The 21,352-nt window shown below is 40.6% G+C and overlaps 1 protein-coding gene across 2 annotated transcripts in view; it reads left to right on the top strand.

Moving 5' to 3' along the window:
- Positions 1-21,352, top strand: part of Scfd1 (sec1 family domain containing 1) — a 62,154-nt gene that overhangs the window by 7,764 nt on the left and 33,038 nt on the right. For both annotated transcript variants that reach the window (XR_012907727.1, XM_075948170.1), the window contains exons 2-10: positions 41-111; positions 2,192-2,280; positions 2,844-2,934; positions 4,289-4,411; positions 6,104-6,191; positions 7,726-7,815; positions 8,917-8,972; positions 9,833-9,918; positions 11,548-11,647. Coding sequence is in view for 1 of the 2 variants with exons in the window: in XM_075948170.1 (XP_075804285.1) it covers positions 41-111; positions 2,192-2,280; positions 2,844-2,934; positions 4,289-4,411; positions 6,104-6,191; positions 7,726-7,815; positions 8,917-8,972; positions 9,833-9,918; positions 11,548-11,647 (794 nt within the window). In the remaining variant the exon portion in view is untranslated. The remainder of the gene's footprint in view (positions 1-40; positions 112-2,191; positions 2,281-2,843; positions 2,935-4,288; positions 4,412-6,103; positions 6,192-7,725; positions 7,816-8,916; positions 8,973-9,832; positions 9,919-11,547; positions 11,648-21,352) is intronic.

Here is a 21,352-nt window from a genome sequence, read left to right as displayed (position 1 = left end):
AAGCCTGCTCTAGGTAACTGATGTAAACTTTGGTTTTCAGTGGCTCTGAAGCGAATGTTGAACTTCAATGTGCCTCATGTTAAAAACAGCACCGGAGAGCCAGTATGGAAGGTAAGAGCTGCGTGGTGCGAACTGTGACCTTTCTCTGAACCCTAAAATGATCGTAAGTGGGAGAAGTTTCTTGTAAATCTAAAATTAGTCTGCTTTAATTAGAATTTATGAATATTTTTATTCTCTTTATTATCCCCTAGACAATATAGTTGTTTACATAGAAGTGTAGTATTCAAGAGGATCATGTAGGACATGTACAGTGCTCTGTCATTTTGTAGAAAGACAGTCCTTGATTGTCCAAGGATTTGGTACCTTGGAGGATCCTGGAACTAAACCCAAGACTGTGTATGTATGTGCCTCCCCTCCCTGTGTATGTCTAGTGGTAGATGAGGTACAGAAGACATTACCAGTAGTAACTACTGTTAGCGTCTCTGCTCCTGTGTTTTCAGGATTGAAAAGTAAATCAAAGGTCACGGGAGAGTAAGCACTGTGGTAGCGTGGCAGACAGCTCTGGGTGACTGAGGAGTGGAGAGGCGCTGTGGACACAGAGGCTGTCCATGCCGTGGGCAGTGTAGAGCAGAACTGCAGAGCCGCTGCTGGAGTGGAATAGGACGTAGGAAACTTCACGCTGGGGGGCGGGAGGGAGTTACATTACGGGATATTTATTACTGTAATTCTCCATTTAGTATTTCCTGATCATGGTTTCTACAGATAACAGACTGCAGAAGTAGAAACTGGGTAAGGGACTACTCTGTATTTAAGGTTTAAATAGAAAGAGGCTTGAAAATTTGAGCACCTTTTAGAGCCACAGCAGAAAAATTGTAGCTTCTCTTGAGGAAATTTCTGGCATTTAAAAATAGCATGTACTAACAATAGCAGAATTCATTGCATCCCAAGCAGTTTCTTTCTCTTTAAAGAGTCACTTCGGACAGTTGGAAACCCAACCATTGAAGATCTCATTGGAAGCCCAACCTCCACAGCTAACAGAGTTAGGCTGACATGGAGTTCTATATTCAGGGACATTGGTTTTATTTGTGGTTGATATTATTAAGACATTGCTTTGAACTGTAGGCTAGGCTGGCCTCAGACTCACTGCGGTCTCCCTCAGTCCCTGAAGGTGCCGGTCCAGGTGTGAGCCACTGTATCTGGCTTAGGGACTTCACTTTTTAAGTCAATATCTATTTTACCTAAGATGCTTAAATTCCTAAATTGTCTTTAAATGTTGGAACTTGTGATATTTTAGGGGTTTTATTTTATGTGTTTGGGTGCTTTCCCTATATATATGTGTGTACCATGTGAGTGCCTGGTGGTTGCCGAGGCCAGAAAAGGATGTTGGATGCCCTGGAACTAGATTTGCAGATGGTTGTGAGCTGCCATGTGAGTGCTGTGAATCAGACCTGGTCCTCTGAAGAGCAGCCAGTCTCTTAGCACAGAACCAAACCTCCAGCCCTAAAGGATATATATGGACTAATATGAAAAAAATAAGTCAAGTGTGAATTTGTTGTATGTTCAAAGTTCTTTTTTTTTTTTTTTTTTTTTTTTTGGTTTTGTGAGACAGGGTTTCTCTGTAGCTTTGGAGCCTGTCCTGAAACTAGCTCTTGTAGACCAGGCTGGCCTCGAACTCACAGAGATCCGCCTGCCTCTGCCTCCCGAGTGCTGGGATTAAAGGCGTGCACCATCACTGCCTGGCTCAAAGTTCTTTCTTAAAGGCTAAAATAAGCACTTTGTAGTCTGATATTTTTAGTTTTTCAAGACAGGGTTTCTCTGTAGCTTTGAAGCCTGTCCTGAAACTAGCTCTTGTAGACCAGGCTGGCTTCGAACTCAAAGAGATCCACCTACCTCTACCTCCCAAGTGCTGGTATTAAAGGCGTGCACCACTGCCACCTGGCTGTAGTTTGATTTTTAAACTTAGAATATTTTATAAAAAGTTTCTAAAATTGTTGCTTTATTTAAAGCTAACTAATAATAATGTTTTAAAGAATACGGATAGTCATGAGTAGTGGTGGAAGTACAAAGCTAAACATGGAAGAGAATTAAGTATACTGATTACTAAATGAAATTGACTTCAATGTTATCTTAGTGTGGGTTCTCAGTTGGCTGTTAATTAATAACAATGTTTAAACAAACCACTTTTTTAAAGGTACTCATTTATGACAGATTTGGCCAAGACATCATCTCTCCTCTGCTGTCTGTGAAGGAGTTGAGAGACATGGGGATCACTCTGCATCTGTGAGTGTTCGCGGGTTTCTAACAGTGCATTTATCTTCACGTTTATTGAGAAAAATTTATTTCTTTGGCCACCTTGAAGTGAAATTTTTAAGGTCTGTTTGCAGAGAAAATTAATGTTAGACCACAGTACCTATGCAACCTTCTGAAGTTAAAAATAGTCTCACTTTGAGGCCATATAACTCCAGAATTTAAATGTATTTTGTTTCCCAGTATGTTTGGGTGATCTCTGAAGAAAAAGAACTAGAACTCTTTGGCATTCCACAACCTCTAAAAGATTTTGCCTAATTTAAATATACTTTAAAAGAATCTAAATTAGTTCATCAGTAACGTGAGCATTTTAAGTGTTTAAATGAAGTAATAGCCATCAAATCATTGCTTTCTTGATTGCTAAGTTTAATTGTCTGGTACGTTTGATGATAAATTGCACTACTTTATAGACACCCTGCCTCTGCTTCCCGAGTGCTGGGATTAAAGGCGTGCTCCACCACCGCCCGGCTCTTAAACTGACTTTTTAAAAAGCACCTGAGGGGAGACAGTGATTTGTTGTCATTTCTGTATTCTAGCCTTTTGCACTCGGACCGGGACCCCATTCCAGATGTTCCTGCAGTGTATTTTGTGATGCCTACGGAAGAAAATATCGACAGGATGTGCCAGGTGACAGAGGGATTCTTATTTTATCTGAAACCTAAGATTACCTGATTGTTTGAATATCAAAACAGACTTATTTCTTTTAAAAACACAAATCTTAGATGTTCATTATAGAGAATCATAAATTCTTTTACCAGCTTCCACTTTGATTTTTTTATACTATCCTTTAATTTTAATAGAGTAAATTCATGTTTTTTGGCTGGAGAAAATTTTATCAGTAAACACTAAGTCTGGCCTTTATAAATCTCCTTTCTCTGACAGTGACAAGCATGGTTCCCGACAGTGATATTTTATATATGTTTTAATAAATGAAGCTTGCCTGAAGACCAGAAGGTAAAACTAAGCCACTAAAGGCCAGGCAGTGGTGTCACACGCCTTTAATCCCAGGACTAAAGGGGAATAAAAGACTGAGACAGGCTAGGGGCTCAGTCTGCAGTCACCCAGTCTTGATAGAGGGAAGACTTCTCTAGTGGCTTGGCTCTTTTGCTTTTCTGATCTTCAGGCAAGCTTTATTTATTAAAACATGACTAAAGTACCGCTGTAGTTCCCAGTAGCAGTTACTCTGTCTGCCCCTCGGCTTGAACACTCTTCAGCTTTGCTACACCACTTGTTCTCACACATACTCCAGCTCGCGGTTAGACCTCTTAAAATTGGTCACATAAAATTGTAATAACATTAAATCTTAATGTACATTCATGTATGCTTGAAAATGCCTACTACATCTTATATTTAGATATCCATACCTAATGTCTAAAAATATTTTAAAAACTGATTACAAAATTGTACAAATTAATTCTGCTTTTGGGTGAAGATAAATACTTCTAGAGTAAGTATTTGGAATGACCACATCTGTGTACAATGAAAGAATTACTTCTTAGGTTATATGCTCAAAGAAATCCAAATATAATCAGCATTTAATTATGTTAGATAGTATATTAGCTACTTATAGATTTAAAATAAAACAGCTTGAGACAGGGTTTTTCCATGTTTCCCAGCTGGCCACACTCCTGTGATGTCCTCAGCCTCCTTAGTACCTGGTTCTGGGGCTGCCACGTGGTGCTGTGTACTTCTGTGTATTCAGAAAACTGCAGATCAAAGGTGTCAGTTTTGTACTATATATAGCTGATGGGATTTGGTTGATAATATACTTGTATAACATGGATTATTAAGCTATATTTTAGTGGCCAAGTAGCTGGCTTGTCATTACTTTATTCTCATAGAGTTTGTTTTTATCATTTATTTATTCTGTCTTTCAAATGTGTGCCATCTGCTCCAAAGCCTGGCGTTTAGTATAAGAGCTTTGTATTTACTGGTTCCCGGTCTACTCTCAGAGTGACGAATTCATTCATTATATTTATAGGATCTTCGAAATCAGCTCTATGAATCCTATTATCTAAATTTTATTTCTGCAATTTCAAGAAGTAAACTGGAAGACATTGCAAATGCAGCATTGGCAGCGAGTGCAGTGACACAAGTCGCCAAGGTAAGAGGCACTTGACTGAGTGCATTGTTAGTGTGAGAGCCAGCCATGTCCGAGAGCTAATTGTTACAGCTAACCTACGAAATAGCTAGACTTAAATCTTCAAAACTGAGTTTATTTAGATTGTCTTTAAAGTAGGAAAAGTAAAGCAGAGTAGAAGAATTTACTACTCACTGACTTGTGAGACAGAAATGAGAAGTAGATTTGTATCCTGCTGAGATTCATGGGATCCTTGGAGCTCACTTTAGAAATAAGTTGGCAGTCTTGTTTTACATTGCTTGTGTTCACGTGGACAGTCCGTCCCCACATCATCTCCAGACCTTCTTATTTAGGAAAGCAGGTCCAGAGAGTCCAGAGAGTGTCCTAGAAGGGTGAAAATGTGCAGCAGGCTAGCGTTCCCGTGAGGTCCTCATCAGCTCCCACTGGGGTTACAAGCGCACTCTCAGATAACCCTGGCCTTACCCTGCTGCTCTGTGTGCCTCTTGAATTTTGAGAGGGCACAAGTTAAAGTTGTGGAGATTGTGTGGACAGGAGAGCCCGTTGCTGTTTGTGAGTGCCTTTGAAGGCTCCTTCCTGTGTGGTGTTGCTTAGAAATTCTCATTCATTTCATACAGAATCATAGGAACTCTTTTCAGTTTTTAGCTAAATTTAATATCTTTCAGGTAGTTTTTTAGAATATTTTTAAAATTTTATTTATGTGTCTCTGTGTATGTATGTACAAATGTAGAGACCAGAAGAGGGCATCAGATCTCCTGGAACTGGAGTTATGAGCAGCTGTGAGCCACCTGATGTGGGTTCTGGAACACTAGGTCTGGTCCTCTGGGTAAACAGATTGGCCTCTTAACTGCTGAGCCGTCTGTCCAGCCCTTGGTAGTTTTTTACCTTCTGGACTTGTCCAGAGCTGCAGTAACTTCCCTGGTGTGTGTGTAAAGGCTGTGGTGCAGACACAGCTGCTGTGTGGGTGTGAAAGACACCTGGTCACAGAATAGAGGAGGATACATTCCTATCACAACCACGGTTTTCCTTTTTACAGCTGTCTAAATTTTGTTTTCTGAAAATAATACTCTCTTTATTGCCCCAAATTTGTTTTCATTGTTTAAAAATGTTTTTGTTTCTTTGTTTTTTTGTCTTTATTATTTTTAATCCCCTTTTTTTTAAAAAAAAAAAACATTTTAATTTCTGTGTCTGTGTGTGTGAATGTGTGCCACATGTGTGGGTGCAAGTGGAGGCGAGAGGAGGGCAGGAGCTGTAGACAGCGGTGAGCCGCCGGCCATGGGTGCTAGGAGTGAACCCTGGTCTTCTGGAAGAGCAAGCAAGTGGAGGCCAGAGGAGGGCAGGAGCTGTAGACAGCGGTGAGCCGCCGGCCATGGGTGCTAGGAGTGAACCCTGGTCCTCTGGAAGAGCAAGCAAGTGGAGGCCAGAGGAGGGCAGGAGCTATAGACAGCGGTGAGCCGCCGGCCATGGTCCTCTGGAAGAGCAAGCAAGCACTCTTAGCCACTGAGCCATCGCTCCAGCTCCTGTGCCTAACTCTTTATACTTATGTAGGCAGGCATCCTGCTACACGTATAATTTTTAATTATTGAATTTAATTATAACTTTTACTATTTTTGTCATTTAGTGATTCAGCCAAACTAAATTTTTAGTATTGCTGTATACTAAAGTTGGTTCATACGGCTTTTGTTTGTTTGTTTCTAGGTTTTTGACCAGTATCTCAATTTTATTACTTTGGAAGATGACATGTTTGTGTTATGTAATCAAAATAAGGAGCTTGTTTCGTATCGTGGTAAGTAAAGACACAAACACGACAAGTCATTTGTAACGTTACAAAATGAGTGGCGTGCTGGGAGAAAACAGCGATTCTGAATGTGTTTACAGTAGTGTATCCTAAAGTACAGAGGAGAGAGAGCCTCAGCCTAAATTGTCTTAGATAAATAAGACAAGAAATTTGTTTTGTAATGCAAGTAATTACCAGTTCTCTGGCCTGCTAGCAATTCCCAGAACAGCCTGTACTAATGGTTAGCTCCTGTCAAGTGAGACAGTGTTTCCATGCAGGGGAAGCTAGCTCTCCAGTACCTTGACCTTAGACAAAAGTCAGCTTACTTCTCTGTACTTCCTTCAGTTCTGGCCCAGATTGTGAGCTTTCTGAGACAAGGCAGCATCATTCTTTTGGCTCACTGAGAACTCTCATTTGTTTTCTTATTGAGATTAAAGAAAAATTTTAAGAGAGTATATATATTTTGGAGACAAGGTCTTGTTTTGTAGTGTAGGCTGACCTCAAAGTTGGGCTTCTCCTGCCTCAGCCTTCCAAAGGACCGGCAGGTGTCTGCGCTGCCATCCTGGGCTTCTGTGAGATTTCTGATGGTGGTTTTTATTCACAGAAGTCTGTTTGTATTGTGTTCATTTTTCAGACTAATTACCACCTAACCTTGTATTTGAAATCTCATTTTCCATAGCCTTTACATTAAACTTAGGAATTTTATTTATAAATCTAATAAAAATTAAAACAAATGTCTTCAATTTTTTTCCTTGGACAATTAAATTGCCCAGACAAGCCTGCTCTCTGTGGGTCCTGCTTATCAAGCGTAGTTAGAACACATCACTGCTTAGTTCCGCTAAGTACTCACCGTTGCATTTATTAATGTGTACTTCATTCTTCTTTTAAATTCAGCCCGTCCAGGCAAATTTACAAGTAAAACTGCTGAACATTAAGTAATTAAAAATAACTAAACTTGAATAAATATGAAGTACCTTAAATATTTGTACAGTAACACTGAATAGAATTTTCATTCCTGTCTTTACTTCTAATGGATGCTAGCATTCTTACCCAATACAATAAGCACACATCTCAGTCAAATGGAGATCATCCAAGACACGGAAGCTGGAAGTCATTCATCGGGTTGGCATTCCTGATGGGACTTTTGGCAACTGCTCAAGTTGCTTCTTGCTCATAGACATGCCCTGGCATTTAGGACCCAAGGGCTGTGCTTCTGCAGAGATTTGACTCGTGCTTGACCATGGCGCAGAGTTCATGTTCAAGTGTTCTCCAGAGCACTTGTTTCATGCGATTTGACTGGATGACAGTCAGCGACACCTCAGCAAGAGCGTGTTTTCTTGGTTCTTGTACGGCCTGGTGGAGTTACTGTCTTTATCTTCTCTGCTTGGGCAGTTCCCTTAGGGACTTGGGTGCCCAGTTTCCTCTGATGCTGATCACATTACATGGTTTTTATAATTCAGGTCGGTATCTGCATGTTGTTCTATATGTGCAAGCTTTATAAAGGTGTAAATTTTGATTGCCTGTGTTGTCCTCTCTCTTTTAGCCATTAATAGGCCAGACATTACAGACACAGAAATGGAAACTGTTATGGACACTATTGTTGACAGCCTCTTCTGCTTCTTTGTTACATTAGGTACGTTTTTAAGTCTGTTCCTTCAAAGTAACTAATCACTAACTCATTTGGAAATATTATGTACTGCAAATATTTTATTTTTGAAGTCAGGGTCTCATTATGTAGTTCTGGCTGTCTTGGAACTCACAGAGATCAGCCTACCCCTGCCTCCCCATAATGAAGTTAAAGGTATGCACAATCACGTCTGGCTATAATACTGTTCTAACCTGTTATGGAGAGAAGTTTCTCTAAAGTTAAGAGAAAGCATGCATTCTATAATAGTAAAATAAAATGCTTCTTCTAATAACAATATGAGTTAGCATTCAGATCTATTTTATTTTCTTAAGATGAGTTCTCATAAGCCCAGGCTGGTCTCTATGTAACGTAGGCTAGCCTCCCAAGTGCTGAGCTTACAGACACATATCACCATACCCAGCTCAGCAGACCTTCTGAATTAGCTCCCTAGATACTGTTGGTAATGCAGCTCCTTAACATGCTGTTGAGGTGGTTTGTTGATGGTTCCTCCCTGTTGGCCATTTTCTAGTTGTCTTTAGTTTCTATCATAGAAGCTTTCAAACATACTTCTGAGTAGACAGGTCTGTGCATGGTAATTATCAAGACAAGTGCAAAAGTTTTCAGGTCCAGTGAGTTGACGAGGCCATGGGAAGAGACATTTAGGGTCACTTCACAATAGTAAAGAATGTGTTTGCTGTAATCATTTAAGTTGGTTTTGCAAAGGGATAACCATCATTTGCTATTAAATTATTATTATTATTGTTGTTGTTGTTGTTATTGTTATTATTGTAGTAGTCCCAAACTGTTGTAGTCCCGAAGCTCTTTTTATTATTAAAGTAACTTCCGTGACTAGAGGTCGACTCATCCTTGGAAACTGCAGCTGGAGGTCCACGTGCTGGCGTAGTCCATCCCTGCTCCAGTTTAAAGTCCTCCTCTTCTGGCTCTGCTTATTGTTCCAGAGAAGCTTAATTTCTGAAATCTTGCTTTCAGTCTTGAGATTTCCCAGTCCTGTGTCTAACCTGAAATTGTTTGCATCTTCACATCTGCTAATTTAAAGTATACATTTTAATTACTAAGGTCATTGTTAACATTTTTTTGTTAAAATAGGTGCTGTTCCCATTATCCGATGCTCAAGAGGAACTGCCGCAGAAATGGTGGCAGTGGTGAGTCTCGGCCTCTGAGTGCAAACACAGCCCCGTGAGCTGCTCTCTCGCGAGCGAGTCAGATGTCTCTCAAGAGTCTGGATGGTGGTGTCATATGTGACGTACCAATGCAGAGATTTGGTTACTCTGGGACTCCCCATCCCCACCTCCCCAAATGAAAGGCCACCTCTGTGCATGTCTCTGCAGCAGAGTAAAACCGCCAGCCGCACGTGCTGTCCTAGTCCGCACGCACTTGGTGACGTGCACTTTCTCAGGTTATTTTACACTCACCTTCCCCCAAGTTATTCTGCATTTAGCTTCTTTTAGTAAGTGCTTATTAGCAACAAACACAGCTTTAATATTGAATTAAAGAGAATTTCCTTTAAAGATTAAAAGAGGGATAAGGAGAAACAAAGAATTCAAACAAACAAACAAGCCTGCAGTGTACACAGCATGGAGAGACGAGGTGTCATGAGCTGGGCTTTCTGTCCCTACACTCCTTGCCATCCCCGCCCTTCCAGACCAGACTTTTCTCTTTACTTCAGTCGTGCTAAGAGAGTGCTGGTCATACTGAAGAATGTTTATTAGTGGTACCAGGGTTGAAGTACATTTAAAAAAAAAAAAAGAAAGAAAGGAAGGAAGGAAGGAAGGAAGGAAGGAAGGAAGGAAGGAAGGAAGGAAGGAAGGAAGGAAGGAAGAAAGAAAAAAATTGGGTTTTTTGAGTGCAAGTTACAATGGTATTGAAATAGTTAAAATATTTAGGATCTGAATTACCACTTTATAAAGAAAGTCAAAGTTTCTTGATTATGTACTGAAATGTTGAGTTACCTATTTAATGTCGTAAGAAAGTATTAACAGTTCATCTAAAATTTGATTTTCAGAAACTAGATAAGAAACTTCGGGAAAATCTACGGGATGCAAGAAACAGCCTTTTTACAGGTGACCCACTTGGGACTGGCCAGTTCAGGTGTGTGGCTGTTAGTTTTTGTTTTGATTTCCTTGTGTGATAAGAATGCTTTTATCATCAGAGAATGATTTCTTACTTTTTCATCTGGTGTCAGAATCAAGGTTTTGACTTAACTTGAAGCTTAAATAGATACAAATAGAAATTATCTTCTTCCATCTGTAGAAGGCTTTCTGTTTACGTGGCTTCCAAGGTTTGAGACTACTTCCTCTCAGGGACCAATCTTCTTGGTTATAAGGAAAATGAACATCTGGTAGCTCCTGTTGAAACACTAATAACTTGCGAGGTATTTCTGTCTTCGGCTGAGCAAGTAATGCCAAAGTCGCTGACTGTTGAATGCCGATTGATTGATTGATTGATTGATTGATTGATTGATTGATTATGTATGCAATATTCTGTCTGTGTGTATGCCTGCAGGCCAGAAGAGGGCACCAGACCTCATTACAGATGGTTGTGAGCCACCATGTGGTTGCTGGGAATTGAACTCAGGACCTTTGGAAGAGCAGGCAATGCTCTTAACCTCTGAGCCATCTCTCCAGCCCTGAATGCCTATTGAGTAGCAATGCTAAACCCATGCACAGCAGAGTGCATTTTGATTTTTATCAGTGGGAAACATTGTTGAAAGAAGTAGAGAAACTTGCTGCAATGTCTAAGAATTATTTAAAGAAGAGACAGTTTTATAAAGTGAATTCTTACCTACAGATTTGGCTAATTAGTAAGACCGGTCAAGGCAGAAATAGCTGTCCACTAGCAATGAAAGCATCATCTACTTGTTCATATGCAGTAACTCTGGGTTCTTAGCCTTGTGCACCGCTGCTGTCAGTACTGTCCACGCTGGCCGGCTCAGCTCTCCACTCCCTCAGGCCTCATCTGCCTTCCTGACCGTCCTGAGTACCATTCGTCTGTTCTCATTGTTTATTCTTCATACTCATACCTGACTATTACTATTAAGTCTCCTTTCCGTGCTGTACTGTGTACCCTAGGAACCAATAAAAGGGCAGTGCTTTATTTGGTCAAATTTGGTTTCTTCACAGTATTATGCCATTTTATCATGGTTGAATATATTTTAAGCAGTTTGTTGGATGGGTGTTAGTTATGTTTAAATCCAACCATCGACTAGTGGTTGTCAGCCATCTTGATTCTGCTGCCTGTAGACATGTGGTGAAGTCTGGAGACATGTTTAGTAGTTTTAACCAGGTGTGTGCCTCCAGAATCTAGTGGTGTGTTGTAGCATGTCGAGAAGCGTCTTAGAATGCTAGCCTTGACCATGCACACCACAAACCATGGTGAGCAAATTATGTCAGGAGTGCCACAGTGAAGAAACCTACTGTAAGCCATCTTCCTCCCTCTCCACGTGCTCTGGAATAATAAACTACACTCAATAGTAAGGGCATCACTAACATTTAGTCTGGAGTCAGTGCAGTTAGGAAGACCCCCCTGGCCTATGCCGGTGGGGCAGAGAGGCTAATATGAGCAGGTAGAGGTGCCCGCAGCAGGCTGTAGTAGAGATGTTACGTGTTCCACAGCTGTAGTAGCAGCTGCTCGTATCAAAATGGCACACTGGAAGATACTAGGAAGTTTGAAATGTGTACATTACTTTCACATTTATATCATGTTCTGACACATTTGCAGCTTCCAGAGGCCCTTGTTAGTCCTTGTCGACAGAAACATTGATTTGGCGACGCCCTTGCACCACACGTGGACATACCAAGCCCTGGTACATGATGTGCTGGTAAGAGACAACATACAGCACTTTTTATTGGAATGTGGTAAATTCAGTAGTTTCCTTCATTTTAAACTAACACCGTGGCTACAGACACAAAGTTAAGTGGGATAAAGCTGAAAACTACAGATAAAAATGGTGCTGTAGATGCCAGAGAAGTAGGGCTGAATCCGTGGTCTGTAAGTATAGGGTAAATTAGTGCATTGTTGGCAGTGATGGGGAAGAAGCAGTGAAGGAAGTTAAGTGGCCATATTTTCATGTTAAGTAAGTAAAATTTAAAAATTGAAATCATTTCCTTTTAGAAAGAAAAACTAATTCCTTCTTCAGTTAAACTTCATTTAATAGTAAAATTGAACAGCATTTTTGTTATGCATTATGTTTTCTGAAAAAAAATTTAATTGCATGCTTAAAATTTGATACTTAACTATGTTCACAATCATCCACTAAATGTTTGTTATGTAATGTATAGAAATAAAGCACAGCCCAACCTTCGTAAATACACATGTATGTAATTTCTAGAAAAACAATAGTAAGACCACAGTCTCCACTTTATAGACAGAGGAGGTGAGATGCAAGAGAATACAACCTTGAGGTTCAAGGCCTGCCTGGGCTAAGTAGTCCAGGACAACCTGCAGCCACAAGTGAGACCTGAAAGAGAAAGAGTTGAGAGAATTTGAACCCAGAACATTAGCTCTATGACAAGCATGCTAGTTGACAAGCTTCCAGGGCCATAGCCTAGCATCCTCATCACAAGATTCCATATAATGCCATATGAAGACGAAACGAGGGCACACAGCAGTGCATTTCCTTGAAACCAGGATAGTTTAAAGCATCTGCTTAAATAAATCACATGTAGGAGTGCTGGTAGAAACTGTCAGTTCTACCTTATGCCCCAACTCGGGAGAAGGCCAAGGGAATACTGGTTAGCCATTCAATACAGAAAGCAAAAGAAACCAGAGAGCCTAGGAAATGAGACAAGAAAGCCTATCATAAGAGGCTAAGGGAGAGGGTGAGTGAATGGACAGACGTTTTGGACCCAGGCTTTAGCAGTGATTAAACACACACACGTAAGTATTCCTGTCTTCCTGCAGTTGCATTCTAGCGAGAAGAGACAGGTGATAAACAAAATACATAACATTCAGAAAGTAGAAAGTACTCTGGGTGAGAATAAAGTGCTGATGAACAGGACTGAGATTTTTAAATCAGTCAGATCTTACATATAAAATGACAGGTAACGATGATCTAATATAACATAATAATATAAGGAATATAATAAACTGTATAGCTTCATGGGGACAGAGCACTCTAGGTAGAAAGGTTCAGGTGTGTCTGAAAAGTGGCGTGGTAGCCTAGTAGCCATGGTGAAGTAGTATGGGGGTCAGGTAAAAGGAAGCAGAAGAGTACAGATCGTTGGCTTAATTTGAGCAGCATGAGAAGTCACGCGTCAATTTGAGCCAAAGCTGTTTAAACGGTCGTGCTAGCTGTTTTGTTGGGGATGGGAGAATTGGGAGTTCAGGGTCATTCTCAGCTACACAGTAAGTCCTAGGAAGCTTTAGATACATGAGACCCAGTCTAAAAAAACTAAGCAAGAAAGAAGGAAGAAAGAAAAACAAAAGACAAGTTTAGGGTCAAAACCTGTTGAAGCAAGTTTAAGACAGCTTACAAAGAGAATAGTTTTAATTCCATATTTTTTTTCCTGATTAGAGAGTTGGAAAGGAGAGTGATTGCTGGAAGGATAATGTGAGGTCCAGAAAAGTGAGGGAAAGTCATCATATTTGTGAACCAATCAAGAACATAGTTAATGATGTAGAAAGTCTGTCCAGCAGGGGGCAGTAGCGAGTAATAGAGACCTTGGTTTTAACATTTGGGCCTTATCATTCTTTGTTGTGGGGACTTCTTAGACATTATGTTTGCCATCATCCCTGGCCTCGGTCATTCCTCCATACACCTGTAATACTCCCTCAATTTAACAACCAGAGTTTCTTCCCACCGTACCAAATATACCCTGGGGAGAAGAGGTGAGAAACGGTAGTATCTGCCTCTGATTGAGAACAACTATTACTGACTAGCCAAGTGAGTTTCCAGATTGGAGTGGGTCTAGGGAGGAGGACAAGTAAACCAGTTGGAGATAGCAAAGAAGACAGACAGTCCCAGGTCCAAAACTGTGGAGGGGGAGGGGCGGAGAAAATTTTCTCCAACTGAAAGAGGTAGCCGTTTGGAGTTCAAATAGAGAACAAAACCACGGGTGTTTAGAGCGATGTTCAGAATGGCTTTTCCCGGTAACTGAGTTTCCAGAGATTGTAGCAGCGGGATTTCCAGACAAGGTACGGATAGGCGATGGGGCCTAAGAGAGGAAGGGGTAAAGAGACATACAGAATGGGCATGTTGAGCATCTTAGTGGTCTCTACGACTTTATCAGTAGCCCCCAAACTGTGGTGGGGACCCAGAAGTGAATGGTCTTAGTAAAAGCAGGCCCTTTAGGGGTCACCTCGTCACCTCTTCTCTCCTGCATCCGATGGTGTGGAAGCTGTCTAGAGCTCTGAGATAGCTTGTGATCTTTTCTTATTTTATTTTTGGTTTTGTTTTTGTTGTTAAGACAGGGTTTCTCCGTATAGTCCTGGCTGTCCTGGAACTCACTCTGTATAATAGGCTGGTCTTGAACTCAGAGATCTGCCTGCTTTGCCTCCTGAGTGCTGGGATTTAAGGCATGGCCACTACCGCCCTGCTGGGATCATTTCCAATTACTAAATTTGATGCATTCCTGGGTTCCTTGACTCTCCTAGGTGTAGGAAATTGAAATACAAAGTCCTGTGAGTTTGAGAAGTAAGACATAGATGCCCATAATTTCAGCAGGAACGATTACTGCCCAGTCCTCATTAGAAGACAGGAGCATAGACCTGAACAAGGCTAACACGGGTTCCTAATGAGGTTTCCTCATCCACGAGGAACAGATTTTTTGTGCTGCCCACTGATGCAGTTGTTTCCCGCATGTCCTGTAGTCACTACTGGATTGCTGAGAGCCTGGGGACAAAGCAGACATGGTGGCTCCCACTCTTATTCTGGCACTTTAGAAGGAGTGGCAGAGAGGAGTGAGTGGATGGCCAGCTTATTTTTTCTAGGGTCATCTTGTGATAAAGTTGCAGTCTCGTAGAGATTGCTTAATAAACTACACAAGTTTCAGGGACCTACTTCTGCGCATGTTATTGCAGTTTTTAAATTTTTATTTGTTTAGTTTTTTGAAGCAATCTCACATCATAGGTTGATCTGGACTTAACTGACAGCAGTCCTCCTGCCATCAGCCTCCCAAGTGCCAAGGGTGCACAGACGCACCACACGCCCAGCTTAATTCCATTTCAATATGAACGGACCGTAAGCACGAGCCACAGATTAACAGGTTATAACTGTGCCATTATCCGGCCTGAAGGGAAAACCTCCAGTGAACGTGCACTATAAATCTTGACAGTGCCCAGAGACACTAACAGAGAAGAAAAGAAAGCCTTGCCTGGAGAGTTAGGTTAGCATGGTGCCAGCCACGTGATGGTGAGCCCCTGTATCAGAAAAAGCACTTGGGCTCTGGCTGGCATCTGCTGGGAGATAGAAAAGAAGGAAAACTCAGAAAGATAAGACTGACCCAACAGAACACCATGGCGGCTTGGAGGGACTCTTATTTATTGAATTTTTTTTAAAAACTACTCACTTTGTAATTTTCTTCAGAGTTTTCAGAAGTCTTAATAATTAATACCCATTGTCTCCACAAGATGGAGTAAAACTTCTACTTTGCAGAGTTTAAGTTTGATTTTTTTTTTTAATCATTTCTGTTTGTCTGGAATAACCTAAGCCACTGATAATTATTTATATATTAGATCTTGGAAACAACTGTGGTAATTGAGACAGCTTCCCTGCATGTTAAAATGGCTAGTTTTTAAATTTAATTTTTTTAATGGGAAATATACTCTTAAGACAAAAAAATCTTTGTAATATCCCTTCCCTTTGTGAGAATATAAGACCCAGATAAATGATTAGGCAGTTGGGGGTTCGTTGAGCCTCAGCACTTGGCGGGTGGATGTGGCTGTCGTCCTGGGCAAGTGCTCACCAGGGTCAGCAGGGGCAGGATTCAGCATGGCAGCTTCTCTTTAACAGAGCTTTGTTCTCACCTTTTACACACCGCTCCTGATCTAACTTTCTGTGCCGTTTCTGTCTTCTAATCACTTGGTGAAAACATTGTTAAATTTGTTTTATTGCTGTTTTGCTCCTCTTATTTCCTAGTTGCTTAGAAATATCATGTAAGAGTTATCTGTATGTGATAATAAAGCATTTTACAAACGTGGTTTTTTTTTTTACTTTTAATTAATTTTTTTCTTTAATTAAATTTTCCTATCCCTGTTTTGAGTCATGGCCTTCGTCCTCGCTGGCATTGAACTCTTGGAAATCCTCCTGCCTCAGTCTCCTAAGTGCTGGAACCATGCTGATCTCATTATTTTCTGCGTTTATTTCCTCTCCCTACTTGTCATCATTGACCAAGGTTTTATAGTTCTAAAACAATACTTTATAATCAATATATTATCAGCTGCCAATGTAAATTTGTGGTTTTCTAGTAGTCCCACTAAAAAGATAAAAATAAATAGCTGAAATTTATTTTAAGATTATGTTTTATATAATCTTACCAATACAAATTTTAGCTTTCAAAACACAATTAATTTAACATTAATATTTTTTATTTCCTCCTTTATTTATGAAATTCTTTAAATTCAGATTATTTTAATAATTTATCACATCTCAGTTCTGACTAACTGCATTCCAGGTATTTTATTTCACTTGGGACAATAGTATTGTACAGTATACTTCTTTATCATAAGTTTTAAGACTGAATAAAATGCCTCTTAATTAAAGTTGCCAAATATCTTCATATTGCCAGCAGTGTATCTATGGCATAGGGTCCATCCAGTTCTTAGATCCTAGGGTTATGAGGAACTCTTAAGAGTGAGCAGGCTCCCTGGAGACACTGCTGACACAAGATACCTTGGATTCTGAACTAACTAGATTGTGCTCACCATCCTAATCACTATTCAGACCCCAGTGGCTTAGTTAAGGCTCTGTTGTTGGAGACCGCTAATGTGAGCATTCCATCTGTAGCGCCCTCTTTATATCTGTCTCTCTTTCTCTCTCTCTCTCTCTCTCTCTCTCTCTCTCTCTCTCTCTCTCTCTCTCTCTGTTTTTCGAGACAGGGTTTCTCTGTCTCAGCCTTGGCTGTGCTGGAACTCACTGTGTAGACGAGGCTGGCCTCAGACTCAGATCCCCCTGCCTCTGTCTAGTGTTGCCATCTCTATCTCTTAACAGATGATAGGCTTAAATACATTTCCTTACTAACTGCTGAAAAGAAATGTTGAGTCTGTTCCTTTACTTGCCAGTTTAGAAAATGAATTCATGCCTTAGCAATCTGCAGAAGAAGAAGTGTTGTTAGATTTTATGAGATAATGGATTTTTATACTTGAGATGTTACCATCTAATTATAATCATTCATTTTGATATTCACATTATCGCACCTTCGTTCTCTATTTGGCCAGGGCATCTTTTCAACATGGCCCTATTATCTGACAGTGTCCTGGTTTTCAACCGTCAGCATTTCCTGTCCATTATGTCCGTTTTCTGTCTCAAGCCTACCTGCCGTCATTTCTCGAGAAGCCATGGTTCCTATTTAAAGAGCATCATGTCATGTGCTGGGTCTATTACTTCTCCTGGGTATCTTTGCTTGTAGACATTTTCAGTGGTGAGAAAGATCACATCTTACAGTGTTTCTCATTCTGAGAGTGAAGAATGACTTACTGCAGAAATATGAATCTTGTAACATTACATTAGGCAACCATTGGTTTTGTGTACATTTTCAAAACATCAGTGTGATCTCATTTTTTCTTTCTTTTGAGTATGTTGTTTTGCTTGAGTTTTATTTGACAAGCTGATTTGAGCCAAGGAAAACTTATATGGCTTTTATAAAAATAAACTACATGAATTTCAGTTGTAAGACAATTTAAAATCTGAGAAATAACATAACAATAATAATAATTTTAAGTTACAAAATAGCTTAAAACCTTCATATCATTATTCTGATATTGTTTTCTCTGCTTATTCAAGAGAAGAGTGTGGTTGTAGATAGATATTTATATAACTTTATCTGGAAACTCAACTTCTGTAACGTGGATGCATTTGTTCTGAAGTGACATGAGGTATTTGTGTCCCCGAGTCACACAGCACAGAACAGTGTGAATGTGCACAGCCTTCCTTCTGCTAGAACTTGGTGTCTAAAGTTTATCCTCACTGGACTTAGTTTGGGGAAAGACCTTTGAAGATTTTGTTCTTTGGATGATGCTTTAATCTTTCAAGAATCAGCGGAAGCTCTTGTAAATGTTGCCGTGAGATTGAAAACCTCATGTGTTCACCTGTTTAATTTTTTGGAGATTGTCTCTTCTCTTTTCACTGCCTTTGGAAAAAAATGACAGAATTCAGCTTTTATGTAACTAGTACATCTTGTCTGAAGGAATAGCTGGTTTGCAGGAGAGGCGCTCACCCACTCTGCACGTGAATCATCGTTTCCTTTCCAAAGGGTGGCGCCTGGTCCCCAAATGACATCCCTCTCTGGGGAGCTGAGCACATGGAGTTCTTAGGCTCATGGGCGACACATTTCTTCTGTCCTAGCAGGCAGCGCCAGGGTAGGAGCCAGAGCCTTGTAGACACGGAGCTCTTAGATGCTGCCTCACATGCCTGTGTTGTGTCCACTTCCACCATGACCAGGAAGCCTGTGTTTTCTCTTCCGGTACTGTACTTCCCGATCATCGGTTAGTAGGGGCAAGTTAGGGGTCTCTCCGTGGGAGCTGCTGTTTTTAGTATGAAACCTTTGGTTGTTGAAATTTTTCTTTTGACTCCAAAGTACATCAGATATTTAGTGAACTAGTTATTCAGTAATGGCATTTAAGGTTAAAAAGTTGTAAATTCAGTTCCAGAACAGCTACAGAGAAATGCTGTCTCGAACAACAAAAAAAAGTCATAAATTCTTTCCAAAATAAAAATTATTTGTGTTCTTCTTTGCTTTTGTTACATGTGGATATAAATCTTAGCTCTGAATACATAGGAGTCATCTATAATTTTGTTCATATGAGCTGTCTTTGGCTGTAGAGATAGATTTCCTTAGTTTGTGAGAGAGGACAAGGTCACTGAAGGCTTCTCGGTGGTTTTTGGCACTTCCTTGAGGGGTTTATTTATATCTGGTAATTTTGAGGCACCATTGTCTAGCCTTTCAGATCTGCCAGTGGAAACAGCTTAACTTCTGTTGTGTTACAAACCAATTGTGTTGGTCTTTTTGATGTTGGTGTCCAAGTGTTGTTTCTTTTGTATGATTGAGTAGAGTACAAATTATTTTAGCCTCCCAGTTTTGGAGATGAAAATGAGCTTTTTTATTTGCCTTGCTGTTATGTAAGCAGTGGAAATGTTCTTTCTGCTGTTGTGTTACCTCTCAGAACTCTTGGCATCGTTCGTCCCCTGGTCCTGTGTGTGAGATGCTCTCTCTGTCTCCAGTACGAGTGTGCTCTCACGTTCTTAGAGCAGCCTCTTCCTAACCAGGCGCCTGTGCTTGAGTGCGCTGTGCGCTGCCGTGGGCATAGTGCTCACTGGAAGTTCAGGCAACAAAGCTTAGCTGCTTAAAGACGGGCCCCTGCTGTTTTCAGGGGTGACTTTCAAAAGCTGTGCTTCTCACATGCAACTCTTCATGTTTATTCACTGTTGGAGTGTTCAGAGTGTGCTATTTCTACTTTACTCTGTGTGGATGACTCTTATGCAAAGTGCAGATTAAATATTAGAGTGGGAAACTGAGAAGAATTTAAACCAGTCCCTAGTTGTTCTTGAACTTGTCATGTGGGTAGTCTTTCAAAAATCGATTAAAGGTTGAAATGTAAAACTATATTCTTTTGTTTTTTGAGGCAGGATTTCTCTGTGTAGCAGCCCTGTCTTAGAAGCCCAGCCTGGTGTTGAACTTACAGAGATCCTTCTGCCTCTGCTTCCTGAGTGCTGGGATTAAAGGCATGCACTGCCACCAACCGGCCAACAGTTCATTCCTCTTTTTCATCCTGGGCATTCATTGTCACTCTTTCTAGCCTTTATAGTAAAGGATCTGACTTCGAGCACCTGTGCTCTGTGATAGACAGTTGTGTGGCTGGAGTTTGTATGACTTGTAAGGGTTCTGGTAAGGATATTTAACTGGTACAGTACAGTCCCGAGAATAACACCTTCTGTATGCAAGGAAGCTATTGTATGTGGTCCCTCTCTTTGATGGATTTCATGTAGCAGTAAGAGAAGGCTGCTTAGTTGATTCTGTGATTTATTTAAGAGAAAATAGACATGTCTCTCTGCCTGGCAGTTTAGGCATCTTTATTTCACCCTTCCTTTGTATCAGAAGGACAGTAAGGCTTCAATAAGCTGTGGTGAAGAATCAATTTGTAAAAGTGAGAAAGTGCCCTTGAGGATCCCAAGTCAGCACCGATGGCTGTTTTATCTAGAAGAGGTTAAATTGTGCTCAGTCTACTTAACTTGCTCAAACCTAGAAAAATCATTGCTACTTCAAAACCAAGGTAACTGCATCACAGTAATACCTGATATTTCCCTTCTGCTCACCATTCTTTCTGTTACCTTCAAATAGCCATGTTTTGTTTTACCTCTCTCCCCAGCCCATACAAGGGGAGGATTTATTTGGCTTGTGGTTTGAGGGGGTATAGTCCATGGAGGCAGTGAAGGTGACAGGACCAGCTCCTGCCATGGCATCTGCTTGCTGCATCGTGTCAGCATCCAGGAAACAGAAGGAACTGAAGCTGTAGCCACGGGTGGACCCACTTCCTTCAGCATCTTGACCTTATCCCCCCAATGTTTCACAGTCTGACAAAGCAGAACCACTAGCCAGGGACTAAGCATTCAGATATATGAGCTTGTGGGGGACATTTTGTATCAAACCACGTTTTATCTCTTAACTCACTGCTGTTGAACAAAGTGGACCCTAAGATTTGAAAGAAGTTACAGGCATAGTGTGAAAGGGGAAGAGAGGGTAGCAGAGAGTTACTTTAGTTTTACCTGTTGTGTGGATGAATTTTGGAAAATAAAGCGGGCTGGGGGGGGGAGCTATTAAGTAAAATTAGCCCAGAGCAGAGAAATGTAGACACTGCTAGTCCGACCCACTCTTAGGATTTATGTGAAAAGAGGCACAATTATTCTTGTAGCTTTAACCTTTATTGTGTTTTAACCTTTTTTTATATTTACTTATTATGTATACAATATTCTGTCTGTGTGTATGTCTACAGGCCAGAAGAGGGCACCAGACCTCATTGCAGATGGTTGTGAGCCACCATGTGGTTGCCGGGAATTGAACTCAGAACCTTTGGAAGAGCAGGCAATGCTCTTAACTGCTGAGCCATCTCTCCAGCCCGTGTTTTAACCTTTTAAAAACATAATCATAGCTATAAAAACATAACCAAATATGAGGGAATGTTATGAAATGTGTTTGTAACTGACAAAGGAGATACAAAGGATGCACTTGCAATGTAATTCTATTCTTAAAGGAAATGTTCTCTATAAAGAAGTCTATGTTTTTCTTGGAGAAACTTAATAGAACTTTTCTCTGTGTTTGAGATTTTGATTGCTTCCATTAAACTCATGAACAGTGGGCATCTGTGGATGGAC

The sequence above is a fragment of the Microtus pennsylvanicus genome, chromosome 14, assembly GCF_037038515.1.
Source record: "Microtus pennsylvanicus isolate mMicPen1 chromosome 14, mMicPen1.hap1, whole genome shotgun sequence".
NCBI classification, from domain to species: Eukaryota; Metazoa; Chordata; class Mammalia; order Rodentia; family Cricetidae; genus Microtus; species Microtus pennsylvanicus.
Note: the sequence above shows the minus strand (reverse complement) of the source record. Positions and strands in the feature narration are given on the sequence as shown.